The sequence below is a fragment of the Empidonax traillii genome, unplaced genomic scaffold (genome assembly GCF_003031625.1).
Source record: "Empidonax traillii isolate 1590-97213 ecotype Southwest subspecies unplaced genomic scaffold, ASM303162v1 scaffold496:size689020, whole genome shotgun sequence".
NCBI classification, from domain to species: Eukaryota; Metazoa; Chordata; class Aves; order Passeriformes; family Tyrannidae; genus Empidonax; species Empidonax traillii.
In genome coordinates this window covers 12,720-30,169 of record NW_020955689.1, presented here as the reverse complement: position 1 = coordinate 30,169, position 17,450 = coordinate 12,720, and the positions used below count along the sequence as shown (strand labels likewise).

General features: G+C 42.0%; 1 protein-coding gene across 1 annotated transcript in view; it reads right to left on the bottom strand.

Moving 5' to 3' along the window:
* Positions 1-15,092: 15,092 nt before the first annotated feature.
* PDIA4 (protein disulfide isomerase family A member 4) overlaps positions 15,093-17,450 on the bottom strand; it is a 13,669-nt gene continuing 11,311 nt past the window's right edge. Inside the window, exons 8-11 of the mRNA XM_027896426.1 lie at positions 17,179-17,330; positions 16,663-16,819; positions 16,335-16,568; positions 15,093-15,769 (exon numbers count right to left, since the gene is read on the bottom strand). Of these exons, the coding sequence (XP_027752227.1) occupies positions 15,354-15,769; positions 16,335-16,568; positions 16,663-16,819; positions 17,179-17,330 (959 nt within the window). The 3' untranslated portion in view covers positions 15,093-15,353. The remainder of the gene's footprint in view (positions 15,770-16,334; positions 16,569-16,662; positions 16,820-17,178; positions 17,331-17,450) is intronic.

Below are 17,450 nucleotides of genomic sequence, written 5' to 3'. Positions count from 1 at the left end.
TGTGCAAGAGCACTTGAAAGTGTTACTCGCTGTTGGGGGCAGAGGAGGAAAGAGGAATTACTTACCTGAGATTCTGCTTTAATTATATGGGTTTCATTTCTAATACATAGCATGCTTTTCACAGATTAATGAAATAGTCAAAAGGATAAATAGCAAAAATTAAGCGATGACTGCCTAAGCCTTTCACATATAAAACACAAGAATTTCCGCTCTAGGTGCTTTAAGCCCAAGGGCTATTCACATATCAGAGCAACGGAGCAAGGGGGAGACCCTTGTTTTGTGCAGAAAGGTATTTAATTTTTAGCCACTATGAGCCTGAAATATTTCTTTAATGATCACTCCCACAGGTGGCAGCTCAAAGCTTGTAGCCTTGAGCCATCTCAGGCCCCTCTTTCTAGACTTGGAGGAATGTGCTGTGTTTTGTGTTTTTTTTCTTAAAGCCAGCTGTGAGTTGTTAATTGTGCTGAGAGGAATATATCCTCAGTCACCACAGATTCATTTTCCTGTACATTCTTTAATCAGCATTTCTCATCGATTTTATATCTGTATTTGTTGCTCAACTATTAAAGCCCTCTGGCTAAAATGTTATTCCTCCTGTTTACCTTTCTTTTCCATTTCCCTTTGGGTTTCTTCCACTGCCTTCCTTCCAGCTACAGCTACCTTACAAATGCCTTACAGCCTTACAGATACACAGCCTATGAACAAAATGTTCCTTCTGTGTACTGAGCTGCAGAGGCAAAGTTAGACTACATACTCCTATCACAGTCTCCACAACCTGCCTCTCACCGTGTCTGCGGGCTGAACACACAAAGGCAGTGACAGCTCTCTTGTGCTCACACAGTGGGACTGCACCACGAGCTCTGCAGGCACAGCTCTGGAAATCAAGAGCCATGCACCTCTCCATAAATCCAAATTACAGGGATATGCCAGTAGAAACCTGCATGCTGTCACAGATTTAAATCATTCACATTTATTTCCCCCCAACCCCCCCTTCAGGATTTTCTTTACTGGTTCCAAATTTCTCACCTACAGGTGTGTCACTACATCCCTTCTCCAAGGGTGTGGAAGCTTTTTCTTAACGAGGGCCAAAGACAATCTTCTAATAACTCTCCTTTCCACATATTAATATTTAACTTAATGCAGTTAATCACCATGGTAATAGTTGTGCTCCCTTTCCCGGCCGGCAGTAGGTGTGGTGTTTGTAAACACTCAGCTCCGTCTCCATCACAGGGCGAGCCCTCCCATCCCTACCGCAGGGACATGGCCCTTCAGTTTTCCAAGGGATCTGCACATCAGCGCTAAGAGCCTGGGTAAATGATCGGAGTTAATATGCGAGGCATTCCCTTGCCGAGCCACTCACCAGCCATGCTCGCTGGGATCCCTGCAGGGAGGCCGCCTGCTCCCTCGGTGTTGAGACACCTTCCTTTGAGCAACAGGTGTCCTGGAAGGCATTTTGCCGAGCGGGCACAAATTATGAAGCTGGTTCCAAACTCAACACAGTGCCTTTCCAGGGAGGAAGGGTTACAAATGTCTTGGGAAACCCTCGTCTTGCCCTCAGCGGCCAGGCTCATATGTGGGCACCTGGGAGCTAAGGGGAAACAGGGCCCCTCTGGGAGGTGCAGGAATCGTCCCTCTTTTTTGACATCGGCTTTTTTCACCTCCATACCTCCTCCCTCTTGGTGCCAGCAGCCAACATGTCCTGCTGACAGACCCCATCAGTCAGACTTGATGCCATTTTCTCTTCCCTGTCTCATCCCAGCTCTCAGCCACCTTCTTGGCCCTGGCTGGGTACCGCCTGCCTCCCCATAGTCCTGCAGGAAAGATGCCTGCATTATCCATCACTACATCCAGACACATAAATATCTTTTTATTATTTTACAGTATATGACCCTAGTTTGCTCTGCTTTCACAGGGAGTTTTCTTTTGGTTTTCCTGCTTTGGAAACCCAGTCTTGATTCTCACTTCCCTCTCCCACTTGCCTCATCCTCTGGGCAAGCACACTCATTTTTAAAGAAACCTCTTAAACAAGCAAGACCCATCAGAATCCACCCCAGGCCCCCACAGCAGTCACATGACGGATCAATTTCTTCCTTCATTTCAGCATGCCATATGTCCCTGCCACCCCTCCCGACACGTCTCTCCTGTTGGATAGAGTCATCCCAAGCTGGCTGCTGTGGATAAATAGGGATTTCTAGACATAAAGAGCACACTGGTTATTTTCTGTTTGTCATTGCTGGTAGCTCTTTTCCTTGTATCCACTTTACTTGCTGATATACTCCATTTCACAGGGATTTGGCTATGGAGACAATATAGTATTATTTCTTAGACTTTCTAATTTGCTTGATGACTGTTTTTCTAGGAAATTCCTTCTCTTCATACCATTTTGAACCTGTAAAATTTGTATCCAACTGCTAGGTTTCAAATGCAGTTCTATAGGCTGGTTTTACTAATCAGAGTATCAATCAATAAAATATTAGTTACTAGAACACTATAAAGCAAATTCTAGTGCACTTTTTATTACTGTGATATAAACTGCAACATCTGAGTCTCACACAAATGAATGTGATATAAAGGTCAGTAACAGTGATAGCAATTGTGCTCTTAGTTTGATCACCCAAGTGGAAATTTCATTAGGAATTTTTAATCACTTCTCTCAGGCTCATAGGTCTTTTTAGGATCAGAGTAGCTTATTTATAGAGTTTTTCTGCAGATGAAGAAAGAGAGGTTAAGGTAACTTAATTGGGGCCAATGAATTTCCACTGGGAAGACAAAATCCGGCTATCAGCCATTAGTCCCAGTCCCCAAGGCACATGCTAGACAGCTCCTTCCCCCTGGAGAAAAGGAAATATGCTGCCTCCTGCAGCACCAGGGAGTCCCAGCACACTGCAGCAGAGCCCACTCTGCCTGCTGGGGCAGTAACTCACTGGGGGAAGCCCTTGCGTAGCTGTGGTTGGGATCCTCACACTTACAGCTGATGTTTTCTGTGCATCCTTGCTCCTCTACTGCAAGTGCAGCGCCGGTTCCACCAGGCACAAAACCTTTACCTTCTGTGGAACAGTCTGTGAGCCACAGAAACAGTGCTGCATTTCTGCCAAAGGGTCATCTACACCCATGCAGAAGGGAAGAGGACAGTCCCCAAAACAAGCTGCAAAAGGAAAACTATTGTCTTCCTAGTTTTCACATCAGTCTTTGGACACCAAACACAATCACTTTAGCTGCATTTACGCCATAAACCTGCAAGAGTTAAACGTGATAAACAAAACTGCATGAAAATAATCTTCCTAGTAATATGACCAAGCTTCTTGTGAAATTTGCTCTATTTCTTTCAGCTGAGTTTTACAGAAGTAGCATAAGGCTAACAAATTACAAAAATCTCTTATTAAACCAAAACAAACATTTTGAACAGAACACAGCTCAAAGTACAGTTAGACAAAGTACTTTCTCTTTAGGCAAAGTTATCCTTTCACTAGAAGTTTGTTTTGTTTAAACCGAATTCTGGAAGCAATAATTTAGATTCTTAGTGGTGAGAAATAATAGTTGCATATAGGCAACATTGTTACCTCTGCTGAAACAGCTGAGCTATTTCTTCAGCAAGCGTTCCCTAGGGAGAGATGTTAGAAGACTAGAATCTACAAATATCGTAGTCCACAGAGATTAAATAAAGTTATTTTAATTAATTCCCAGGGGGGAGAGAGTCTTCCCAAACTCTAAATCACATGGAAGCTCTGCAATGCAAAAAAAAAAAAAAAAAAAAAAAAAAAAAAAAAAAAAAAAAAAAAAAAAAAAAAAAAAAAAAAAAAAAAAAAAAAAAAAAAAAAAAAAAAAAAAAAAAAAAAAAAAAAAAAAGACACAATGTGTAATTACAGATACTTCACAGGTTTGTATCCACCCCAAAACCCGTGAAATGTTTTCACAGTGATACAGGTTATCTCTCTCAGGACTGAAACCCTGGGTAAGGGAGAGCCACGTCTTCCTTGGCCTCAGAGGGAAGTGCTTTTAACAGTGTCACATGAAATAATTTTCTCTGTTGTCTTGTAGGCACAGATCTATAATTTAAGAAGTTGTTCCCCACCAATTTAAAACAATGGCAGGTTACACATCTAACGGAGACGTGTTTTCAGAATGTGCTGCAATAAGTGCGTATCATTCCCTGTCGCTGTCCTAGCCCTGTGAATACTCCAAGGGCCGCAGCTGATGTAAATCAGAACACATTAAATCTGTGCCCTAAGGAGCTTGCAGGCAAATGTCTCTTGCTTGCTGTTGGTACGGCTGTCTGTCAGACGGGGAGCTGGTTTTATTGAGATATGGAGGTGCTTTTTCGATGTCAGTAATAGCTAACAGTAATTGATGTTAATAAAGCAATATTTCTCTTACTCTTACTGTAGGCATGGACCTAATTATCAGCAAGCATAAAACCAACATGAAATGAAAACCTATTATACGTGCTAGGTGGAATAGAAGGGCTACAGTATAATGGAACATTCACTTGAAAAAAACATCCCACATTTCAGAGAAGCAAAACAGTATGCGTAAAATAAACCATTTTGCAAACAATTCTATTTTAGTGAAAATTTCTGTAGCCACAATAAATGGAACCATGGCCTCTGAGTAGTTTCCAATACTTTCTGCTGTTCTAGAGTTCTCACTCTAAGCAGGAGGACTAATCCATGATCTTCTCATAAAAAAAAGTAAAAAGAAACCAAGGTTAAATCAAACAAATCAAAACTTACTCAGTTTGCAGCAATTACAGATAATAAAATTTTCATAGAAGAAAAGAAGAAAGAATAAATTGATATCAAAGTGCAGGAGCTTAACCTCTCAGTGATCTACTATATTTAATTATTGCCCATGCTCCAAACATGCAAGGTAAAGATCAGACATGAAGGTTTTAGGTTTTCATAATTAATAATGCTGCTGTTCCTGCTCCGAAACAAAAAATCAGGATGTTGCTATGGGCAGTCCCTCCAAACATTTAAGCAACCATCCTTTGCTAATCTCCACCCTTTTACTACATCTCTTCTTTACAGCCGGATATCTTCAGCATTACAAAAAATAATTGTCCAGAGGAAAATGCAGGGAACATTTATCATATTATTCCATACAAAATACAGCAAGTGCAGCCCTTGGAGGATTTATCTCTGCTTTACCATACTCCATGTTTCAGGTTTTACTGCTGCTCAGAGGGCTCATCTAGCTGATCTCTTTATATGACACAGAGCCCTTCTCAAAGCTGTCTCTGTGATGGAGTGATGAGTTTCCTTCCCTGTTACAGTCAGTTTTACCTATCTCAGATTTCTGTCCAAAATCACAGGACACTCCTGATCCAAGAGAGCCACGAGCCTACTTCATCACCTTCATTGGGTCACACAGTAGTAATTAGAGTGGCAGTTTGCAAGACTGCAGAAGGAAAAGAGCACCTATTGATGTGTTTCTGGGAAAGGCCAATGGGGAGACATTAAGGAAACTTAGCAGGAGGTGAGAGACAGAAAGTCTCCTCCTACACACGTTTTGGAAACTTAAAGAACCAAATACTTGTGCCTTTTCTGCAGTGAGCATTAAAATCACTTGCAGCTTGGGCACGTTGCATTTCACTATAGACTCACTAGAATACGACTATCAGGATAAAATATTATCCTGCTCATCCTTTAACCAGGACAGATTTTCCCCAGCACATATCTGGCACCTGAGGAAACTTCAAGAGTTTGAAGAGAGAGTGAATTGTGAAGTACTCATTGAAGTCAATTATGGAAACACTTCAATGAAGAATTACACCAGACCTAAAAGCCAACGGAGATAAGTACCCACAGGCCATTAGAGAAAATCCAAGAAGCCCTGCAAGTCCAGGAAAACCTAGCTTCAATGATAACAAGCCTTTGTGGAAGGAAAAAGGTAGCAATTTGAGAGATTAACTGCCAGTTCCTTCCGCTTATTACAGAAGGAGAGAACGCAGCTGTGCCTGGCTCAGGGTTCCGCTAGGCAGAAGATACAAGGTTGTACTCCTGCAGCAAAAACAGTCCTCTTGAGAAAGGAGAGAGAAGCACAAGGGAAAATAAGTCAGATGAATCAGTACTTGTTGTACTGTTCAGTACACGCAGAAGAGGCTGAAAAATATGCCAAGAAAAAACTCTCAGACGTGAAGTCCCTTTCTGCAGCTGAGCAGATCCCAGAGCTTGCTTCTGGAAGGTGGGGCAGGTCCCATCTCCAACTTATCCTAGCCATCACACGGCTCATCTTAGCACTTATCTAGTGCTCATCAACTTTCTCAGTGAGCTAATACAAGTTTTCAGCATTGGAGTGAATCACAAACAGACTGAATCATTGAAGTATGTACACAAGCCATTCCTTGAAACTCCTTTGTTGAAAACTGTGGAGCTCCCCTCCATCGAAGTGCCTAGGAGCTCCTTACTTCCAGCTGGACATCTTTTTTTTTTTTTTTTTTTTTCCCCCTCAGCTGTTAGAAATGGAATTATTTTTGCAATTCCACCTGTTAAAACCATTTAAAACGAGCCAAAGGAGGGAGATGCAAATGAGCGGTAATTGTGTGTGTAAATTAGAAGCTTAATTTTCTTCAGAAAACACAGGCAGGAGACGTGGACGAAAAAAAAAAAAAAACCAAACAAAACAAACCAAAACAAAAAGCTAGCTCTTGAAAGGCTCAGGGAAAAACTCTCCGAAGCCCCATCGTTCCCAGGAAGCGGCGGCGGGAGGCGGTGCTGGGAGCAGGGGCTGGACCACTGATTTGCATACTGCCTTCCCGGGATGCAGCGGGGCCTCCCAGCGGGAAAGGACCGATTTTTTTCCTGTACTTAAAGGCGGGTCCTCACAACCGCGGCGCTCACCCCGCTGCCGGGATCGGAAACCCGAACACCTTGGCAACAGAAAACCAGGGACGCCGCTCTTTCACTAGCCCTAAGGGGCACGGTATTTAAATCTGGGAGGTATAAATTGCTTTGGCTTAGGAACAGTGCTTCGGCTGGTCCGAAGGTAGTGGGGTATCTCAATTGATTGTTCACAGTCAGTTACAGATTGATCTCCTCGTTCTCTCTTTCCCCCCTTCCCACTACTGCACTCGACTAGTCTTTTGAACCCCCATCAGACCCCCTCCCACAGCAATTATTCATCGCCGCTGCCCGTCTCTTAGTTTCATGTTACTGCAAGGGAAAGCCTGCATAGCAAAAAAAATTAGAAAAGCCGAAGAGTGAGGAATTCAGGACATTTCTCTTTGGAATTATACATGTAATGTAACTTTTTTTTTTTTTTTTAATTTTGAAGTAATGTGAAGAGAACTGTCCTTCTCAGAAAAAAAACAACAAAGGATTTCTGAGGAAAACGGAAATATCTGAAGTAAACTTGTTCTTGAAAACTAAATCCTGCTTCTTTATGAATACAAATGCATTTATAAATATATACCATTTAGCACAATTAGAAGTAAAGCAGTATAAAAGCCTCACTTTTGAAACTACACCTGGTCAGATAAAGGGAGTTTCAGGGCATACTGGAACACCTATAAAGGTACATTTTGTCTGTTTGTGTATCTCAAGGCTGCAAATTGAGGCATCAGTGGTTGCCATATAAGGAGAAAAGAAGGATGCCAACAGGGTTCAAAACTACTACATTAAGAATTAACTTATATTTTAATGCACATAAAGAAATAATGCAGGTTTGCAGAGAAAAAAAACCCCAAACCACACAAACCAAAACCAAACAGAAAATGAGATTTCATTCTTTTAGGGTTAAAAAAAAAATAAAAAATCTCATCTTTGGAAGTTGAAGTAAGAAGAGATAGCTGATCAAGCACTGTATTACAACACTCTAACATCTTTGTTTTTTTCCTACCTCTTGGTTTCTTCATCCCTCCACTGGTGCTTTGTTCTTCTCCATACTTTTTTTTCCTTTTTCTTACCCTCGGTTGCACAGTTCCTTGCCTCATTCCCAGCTTTTTCCATTCAAGCCCTTGACCTTCAGAACCCTTTCCCCCAAAGCAAGTAGAGCAGAGAGGTACTTCTCAAACCACTCTTTTTCCCACCTGCTTTGCTGTGCACGCAGGGATGAGAAGGAAACGCCACCTCCAGCTTCCCCCAAGCCATACAGACTGGGCAGGCTTGGAGCAGCAACTCCACGCGCCAGGTCCAGCAGTCAAAAGTCACTGCTTCTGTCCCTGCTATCTTGGGTAGCCTTTTCAAAAGTGTTAACACAGGTCCAACCTAAACACTGGGTGAGAAGGACCTGTCTGGCCCTTGAACGAGATCAGCAAGCTGGTCCTCTCCCCCAGCTATCCAGGGAAGTTTTGGTTTTTTTCTCCAACCTAACACATTTTTAGTTCTCTAAATGGACACAGCAGAAGGGACAGCCTAGCTGTCTCTGATGGGTGGAGAGCTAGAGCACTGTCTGAAAAGATGCACATCTGAGCATTTTTAGGAAGAGAGAGGTGTTCTTGGCCCCCCTTGCTTCAACTACTGTTGTAAAAACGTGGAGGGTCACACCCTCTGCTTAAAGACAAATTCTTCAATGGAGCATCTTACTCACCTGCTTTCCAGACGGAGTTTTATGCTGAGTATCACAATAAACTGCAAGCACATTTCTGTGACCTCAAGAAATCTGCCTAAGTCTGAAAGAGAGGTGACTTTCGGGCCCTTTTCTGCTGGCTAGAGCTTGAATGCACATTACTCACCACCGTGTTTGGTTTGGATCTTGTCTGATTCTCCCCATCCACAAAGATTTTTCCCCTGTAGGTGCATCTCAGATACCAAAATTCAGGCTCTACATTCCAGTGCAGGGACCAGTCACCTAATTTTTAGATACTGAATATTTTACAGGATCTAATAAATCATTGCTTGGGATCATGAAAACTTTGTTGCCTCCATAACTCTGGATGTCTCTTTCTTATTCTGAAAGGTTAACACTGGATTCAATTTAACAGGAGAAAGAAAAATTGACCTAGGAGAAAAGAAATGTCACAGACAGCAGAAAACCACATAATAACCACTCCTTTCTTGAGGCAAACCAGCAGGATACTTTTGAATGTATTTGACGGATTCTCCGAAGTCAAAGTGTCTGAAGCAATTAAATGTAGCTGTTAGTTTCTTTGTCTTTTAGAGAAACACTTCTGTTCAGGTAATGTTCATTCACTCTTTTGTCACTATTAACATGTGTGGTCTAAATTGGTCATTGATTTCAGCTAGTGATAAGATGAAAGAGAGGAAGGTTTCAAACCAAACCAGTTCTGTGCCAATGTTATTTTTTTCCCCTCCAAACAGTAACACAAGATTTACAGTTCTACTTATTCTATGTCTGAGCTGATGCATGTCCTGTACCAAATGTTTTTCCATGTTTTCTTGACCTCACATAGTTATTGATGTATATTTGCTACAGGCAAATACAGGTGATTTAGTTGTAGTGCCTGGTACTACCACTTATTCATTTACATATGTTTAGTCATCTTCACATATTATCCTAATTTCCTCTTTCCTTTCCAAGCAGTTTGTTTTCCATCAATGACTTTGCTCTGGTCTTTCAAAGTGCAGTGTTTCACAGCCAAGAGGATGATTTTTTTCCTCATAGTTCAAGGAAGTTCAACAGGATCCCTTCAGGCTGAAGTGTTTAAGTGCCGAATGTCTGATGAAAGTTGAGTATTCCTACTCAGCAAAACAGGGTGCATTGTTAGGAAAATAACTCCAAACAAATACCGATTTGATCCTACCACTGAAGCTGCTGTCATAGCACTGTGATCAAAGAAAGACTTTTTGATCCTTAACAGTTCTTTTGGACATTCTCCAGTATGAGGAAGCACTGTCCTTACACCCACTGCTGTGCCTCTGCGGAAAAACAGCAGGCTTTAAGGAGATCATTAATATTTGTGGTGAATCTTGGAAGTGAAAGAATGAAAAAGCAGCCAATTGTGACCTTTTTTTTTTATTATTATTTATTTAAAGTGTGATTTTTCTATTTAAAGATTGGCTGGTTTGTCCAAATTGAACACATTAAGGGTGATCTCTCAGAAAAATAAAGAGGCAGGAAGATCGTATTAAGGCCACTTACATTTCAATGGACCCACTAGTACACCATTAAACAGTTCTCTGCATCTGCTGCAATTGTGTGCTCTATCGCTGTTCCTTCAGGCTTGGTGAAAAGAGCTTGAACAAAGCTCTACCCACTTGTCTGTCACTAGGTTGGGAGGAGCTACAGCTTAATTAAGCTAGCGGATTTTTACTTGCTATCCTTCAGTCCTTGTATCATCGAGACTCTAAGAGACCAAAACCAACTCAAAATCACAAAAGAAGAGCCACTCCCCCCACATTAAAATACATGACTACTGTCCAAAGGCATCAGCAAAAGTAACACGTGAAATATTTCCCATTGCAAGTGAATGCAAAACTGCCTTCCTTACTCAAAGCAGTAGTATCACCTTCTAGTGGCAGGTTCCATTTCCTGAATGCATTCTGTGATTTAGAAACCACTGTTAGTGCAGAATCAGCACTTGGCAGAGTTGTGGAGCTTTGGTTGTGTTAAATACTTTGTTTGGAACAGGTCCATAGGTTAAACGCAAGTTATTGGGCTGAATATGGAAAGCAAACAGCTGAGAACTCGGGGTATGTTATGTAAAACAGTCAGATTAGCTGAGTAAATGGTCCTGTCTAGCCTTGATTTCTCTGACTTCATTGACACAAATTGAAAACTGAGTTACCATTTACTTTTTTTTTTTTCCCCCTGAGACCACCTTCTGCTGTATTTTCTTTTACTCTGCATTTATCTTTCTGAGCAGCATTTTATCAGGCTGTATTGCAGAACAATTCTCTCCAATTGTAAAGCAAACACACTGAATTTCAGGAAGGCCACTGTAACTTTGACAAAGGCAAGTAGCAAGGCATTAATTGAGAGCGGGTTGATAAGTGTCAGCTTTCACTATGAAGAAACAACTGGCTGTTCAAAACCCCAGCATATGGAAATCCTTCAGAGGATTGGGTTACTGATTGCGATAAGAGTTTTTTGCATGATTGGATTAAATACAGCCTTATCTCCTTTACCTTTCTGTTGTCAAGCCACACACAGGTTGGGATTTGAACAGCATTTGTGCAACTGAAACTTCTACCTTTCTAATGTAAGGATTCACAGAAATTCACAGAGCAGATCTCTTCCCCTCTAGATGTAAAAACGAAACTGGAGAACAGTCACGTCCTTCCAGACCCCAGCAGTCTCACCCAGCCTCTGAAAAGACATGATAATTTAGTTTTCATGGTACATACAGAGCTTGTCCACACATTTGGGAATGGTGCAGAGAATCAGATTACAGCACAGTGGCTTCATATAAAACCAGCTGCTCTCGACACGGAAAATCCAGCACTAACGTGACATCAGTCTGCGGCCTGAGAGCACGCAGAGCGTGTCTAAAGGAACCAGCTTCAGTGCACAGCAACCTCCAAACATGTTGAAAGAGAACAAGCTGACTTATGAGTGGGATTCTGGGCAGGTATCAAAACAGTTAATGAATGGCAGAACACCATTTTTCCGGCCCATGGTTGCACGGCTTCATGTGACCTACCATGGATCCAGGCAGGAAAAGAAGGGAAGCCTCTTCGTAGCCGGCAACTGAGAGGCCTCCCCTGACAACTGCACTGCCGGGATGTGCAGCAGTTCCTGCAGCACCTCACTTCGAGCTGTGCAGCACCACTAGCTGAAGTCTCAGAAACGCCTGACAACTGAGCCAAGATGCTACAGCGTTTCAGAGGCTTTGGCCAGGCTTGCTCACAGATCCCTGATCTCCACCGAAAAAGGGGGTTTTGCAACCTAAGCACAGCAAACCAAAGCCAAATTGCATAACAGACACAAGGGTCTATACCAGTTTGACTAAGTGGATTACAAACTTGTTTGCACAGGGCTTGACATACCCCCACACCAAGGGCTGGGCATACAGACTGCAACACTCAACCCTCTGACCAGCCCATTACTAATGCAGGCTGTGAGCAAGAAGCCTTTTGGAGCATGGACAGCTTGCAGTGGCCGCTCTTGCCTACCAGAAAAGAAAAGACACCAGTCTGACCGCCACAGTTAATGCTACTTTCTGAGAAGCCTTTAACCTGTATCATTTATTCATGCTCTACTTTTCAGAAGCCCATTTCCTCAACACATAGCCTCATGTAAAAGAGGACAGGTCAACTTTGTGGAGCAGTCTCCACCCTGCAGTGCCTTGCTTGCTTGCTACCAGCCAATCTTAGGCCATACCCAGGCACCATCATAATTCATAGTTTTGAAGTAGAAAATTGCTTAGAGTAGAAACTAAGTAATAATTTGATCGCAAACCCTCTACTGGTAACAAATCTCCACCAGCATCAAAAAAGCTAGCAATTGATGCAGTATCGAGATCCCAGGCTATATTTACTGCCCCAAAGACTGTATAGACAAACTCACTCCTCAAGGAACACCAGTCAAGCTACAGTTCCTGCTTACCTTAGTTCTTGACCCTTCAGGGAAAGGAACTGACCCTGAAGAAGTCTCAAGTCTGACTACTGATGTACTACAGTTTACAGAAATAAATTTGTTCTCTAGAGGACGCACATGTGAGAAATATTTATGCCAGCCCAGGCTCCTTTGAGCCCACCCAGGAACTGTTAGTATTATACAAATCAGTTCTGTGATGAAGCGTAAACCGCAGGATTTCTTCCACCTGGAATCAGAAATGATGCCATATCCTTATGCAGCTAAGAGCTGATTAAGAGCAAGTGAGGGGAGCTCTCTTATTCTTCGGCACTGCATGCACTTTTATTTTTCTTCTATAAGAAGGGAAAACCAAGGCTAATCAGTAGCACTCAGGCAACTCCTTCATAAAGAATGTAGAATGTTTAGAAAGGCATCCTAATGAACCAGGAAGGGAAAAGCAGACACGCATAATACATTTAAAAAATTCCAAAAGATGGTATGAGCTGTTCTCCTTAGAAGGCATCAATCACATCAGTATCACTTTCTCTACAGAGGTAACAGTGCTAATGATGTAGCTATCCCAGTGAGTTTCACAGAGGGTTGATGTGATGTGGGTAGTGCACACAGCAAGGGGTAGGATACAGGAACTAAGGAAAGCAGTTTGCTTTCCAGTATGACTCTACCTAAAGTTGAGAAGCAAGAGTATCCTCATCTTGCTGGGAAGTAATAAACACTTTTATTGTGATGTGCAGATGCCAAGGAGTGTGGCAAAGCCAAGGACTCACAGGAAACACGTCCAGGTGACACTAGTGTAAGGATAGAACAAATCCTCATTCCCTCTTCTGCTCATAACCTAAACACATAACCTACTTGGGGTAACACTGCTTGCTTTTGCACGTATAGCTGTCAAGACACTGTAAGCAACACTGCAGCTAAGGTATTCCTTATTCAGCTCTGACTTAAGCACTGGTGGTCCTGAACAAAATTCAGGTCTTTGAGCACAGTCCTGAAGTAACTGTGTATGTACCAGGCTGCCTCCACTGTGCAGGTAAGAAACAGTCATGTGACAGGAGCACTGAGCAAGCAAAACTTGGACACTCCCTTGGGCCCTGTGCATTTCAGTGCCACAGGGGCTCCCAGCAGGCTGGAGAGGTTGGTTTCAACCCAGAGTAGTGTCAGCTCCTGCTAGGAGGAAGAAGTTTACAGAAACAGTACAGCATTGGCAACGACAATGTTTATAATTTACCACCTACAAGAAGAGATGTGAGAAACTGTCATGCTCAACTTTAACACTTACTGTCCCAAGAAGAATGGAGCTTCAGCCCTGACTGTAGTCCTTACCACCAATAAGGGACTTTTCACCCACCCACCACATGCTCCCTATTTATCCATATCCTCCTGGTGATTAAGCAGCATCTATTTTGGAACAAAACCCTGAAAGTCTGCAACTAACTTACAGGCAGGAGCAGTTTAGTTCCCTGGAGCATTTTGTGAGATATTTGCTTAAGGATACAACCTAAACTATGCTTTAAGAACCGATCTGAAAAGTCTGTGCCAACTTCTTTGAAGAACTGAGTTGATATCACTGGAAGACAAGACAGAATTTGCTACTTGGCCTATATGAATACTTTCTAAAGCAGAAAAAAGTCACCTCTGGTGCTCAGCTAAGTCTGACCTCACTCCTGTTGCCTGCACAACACATTTATCACAGATTATGGCCTTTGGAGGCTCTACAGAAAAGCTGCAGACAGAAATGGCAATTGATGGGAAGACAATGCACTTGGTAAGGTGAAATACTGCCTAAGCTTAACAGACACCTGTACATTTAAGTACAGTAGGAAAAAAAAAAAAAGCCCTCTAATGTGAAAAGAGGAGATTGACAATGCCAGGGCCTGAAGTGAATGATTACACTGCTCTAACACTTGCTTGCTTGGCTTCCCAGCTTTTGCTGATAAACAACAGGAGCTGAATAGCATTCAGGCACATTGCAATACTCTCTGGAGATTTGATACTGCCCCTCTCATTCATCATCTGCTGGTGAGCTTTGTTCGCTAGCTTCAGCTAAACCATTAATGAAGGGGAAGCCTTCATGCAGTCCCACACACCTCTGCAAGAATAACTGATAGTCATGCTCTGCTGTGTGGGTTGTTAGCAGTCACTGGAGAACAGTCCCCTGTTAAGGCAGCAGGTCTGACACCAGAATCCAAGCATTTCCACCCACTAAATGTTCTTTCTGCCACACTCCAATTACTCCAAAACGTATTTAGGAAGACTAAGATATAAATGGTCAATATGGACTACTAAAGCGAGGTAAATTAGAAAAACTTTCTATTTTAGCACCACTCTCTCTACAGAGAGGGAAAAAGCTAAAACAGACAGGTCTAGAGCATATTTGGTTAGCAAGTCACTGTGTCTTATCTCAATAGGACCAAATAATCCATCCACACTTTAGAAAACCTCCATTCTTTTCCTCCTCAATGAATACAGTGATATAGTCAAAAGAATAGGTATACAGAAACACAACAAAAAAGACTGGCTGAAAAGGTTGCTCACCCCAGTAACCATAGCAACAAGTAAGACAAAGAAATCTGTTTGGCTGAGAAATCTGCTTCTCTCTTTTTGGTAGTATCTTTTAACTTAAAAACAGCTGCATTTGAGTCAATGAATAAAGCTCAAGATAGTCACAAAAAATAAAGGATGTATTTTTCTCAAAGATCAAAACCATAACTAAGACAAGACATTCATATTAGAGTATTAAGTTCAGTGTCCAGAAAAAACCTCTTCTGCCATATATAAAAAAAAAAGATACTGCAATTACTTTACTGCTCAGGAATCTCCTTGCTCAAACTGCTTAAACTCTTCTCTCACGAAGTTTTGTCAGTAACTTGATTTTAACTACAATGAAAAAACAATTTTTTTCTTCACCACCCTCATCTTATCTAAAGCTCTTCTTTTGTTCTGGAGAGTTTTGTCGCATGCTCCTCTATAAATTTGCTCAAATGCTCTAAATCTCTGTCCCCGCCTTCGAATTTAATAGGGTTGTTCTTGTTGTCCCTGGGAGCAAAGTAGATGGTGGGGAATCCCTCCACTTTGTAGTGGTCGTTTGTCACGTCGTTGGCAGTAGCATCCATCTTGGCTATAACCAGATTTTTCTCATTCTTGTATTTTTTGCCTAGCTCTGTATACACGGGTTCTAGTTTCTTGCAGTGTCCACACCACGGGGCATAGAACTCAATGAGAACATCATTCTTTGGATCCATTACTATGGCATCAAAAGTTTTACCCACTACCACTTTCACAGGCCCTTTGTTATTTTTTGGCACTGGCTGGGACTTCACAATTGGCTTCAGTTTTCCTAGAAGAAAGAAAAACACACAGCACTGTTAGAATATGGCAAGAGCAGCCCTTACAATCTGCCCTAAGAAAGGGCAGAGGTACATCCTCCTGCAAGGGAAAAAATCACTGCACCAGCAAATGAACTTGCCCCTGAAACACAAGCTGGTTTGCTGGTGACCTTTTAGCCTAAGAGCCTTGTGAAATATGGGTAACAATTTGTTTCGCAATTCCCTAGAACATGTCTCCCTCTTTTTATGGCTGCCCATCCACAGGGTACTAACTAGTGATTTATTACAGAGGTCCCAAATATGAATGATCAGCTCACATTTCAGAGCCACGGGAACATTTCAGGCTTGCCAAACACACTCAGTTTTAGAGTATAGCTAGAAGTCACAGCATAATCCAAGCAATGAAGTTCATGAACCAAAGTTTAAAAAAAAATAAAAAGGTAAGAAACATCCAGAAGCTTCAAGTCAGAACGCTTCAAGGGTTGCACGTATGACTTTATTTCAGCCATTGCCTCAGGAAAAACTCTTGGGTAAATAGAGCAAATAGCTTAGAGAACACTATTTTAGAAACTGTACCTTTTTTGAACGCCAGCACAAACTGCCTGAGTACATCAGAGTCAAACTCTTCTGGCTCCATGGCATATTTCTTGCCACCTTCATCCAGAATGGCAACGTTGACGTCCTCTCCACTCTCAAGCAGGCCCAAATCTTTTATTTCAGAAGAATAATCCTCCTCATCAGAAACAGCAAACACATATTCGGGGAAGTCCTTGGCCACTTCCAGGACTTTGCCTCTCCAGTACTGGGTAGCTGAAAAACCAGAACACAATGGTATTGGCAATTTCTAGTTACTTACTGCCTGCTTCCTCTCAAAAGTGGAGGAATGGTAACCACAGCAACCTACCAACACGGTAGTCAAAACTAAAGTCCACAGAATAATAGACCACCACGAGAGGACGCTTAGCATATCTCTTAGCATCATTGGAAGGCTTCCGATGACCAACGAGAGGCAAAGCATGTTTTAGCACATGCTCTTTAATCTCTGACCCGTCTGTAGAATCCTGTTCAGAAAAAAAAATGCGAGAAAGGTTCAGACAAAGAGATTTAAGAGGCATTTCTGTTACACACTACTGAAAACTAACATTAATGCATACATGAACGAGATAGAGGGGCATGTTATAAACAATACTGTCACCATACTCTTCAAATATTGTAATGATAAAATTATTATGTGAAAATGCAACATCTGGGCTAATTTCATAAAGTTTTCTTGAAAAAAGCAATATAGCTTCAGTGGACAAACAGTTGCCTCAAATATCTAGTGGGAGTACTTCCAACAGGATGGCAACTGATCACAAATACAAGGAAAGAGAACCTTCAGTCTGAGCACAAACTTTCCAGCTCTGCATCAGCTACTCACTTTAAGATTCAGAACGTGCATCTTTGGCTCATGCTTTGACTGAAATTTTTCTGGCTGCATGACAACCAGTTTTCCTGGAGATGCTTTCAGTAGTTTTGCAATCTCGTTGCTGAAGGTGTGATGAAACTTATAATCTTCTCGCAAACCGTTAGCTGAAAAATTAAGGTTAGGGTGAAGGAAAAGTCAGTAAGAAGTGGACTGACAGCCTCCAACTGACATCTTGAGACTGTACTACAAGGAAACTCTCTTCCTATTCTCAGAGGGACAGAGAA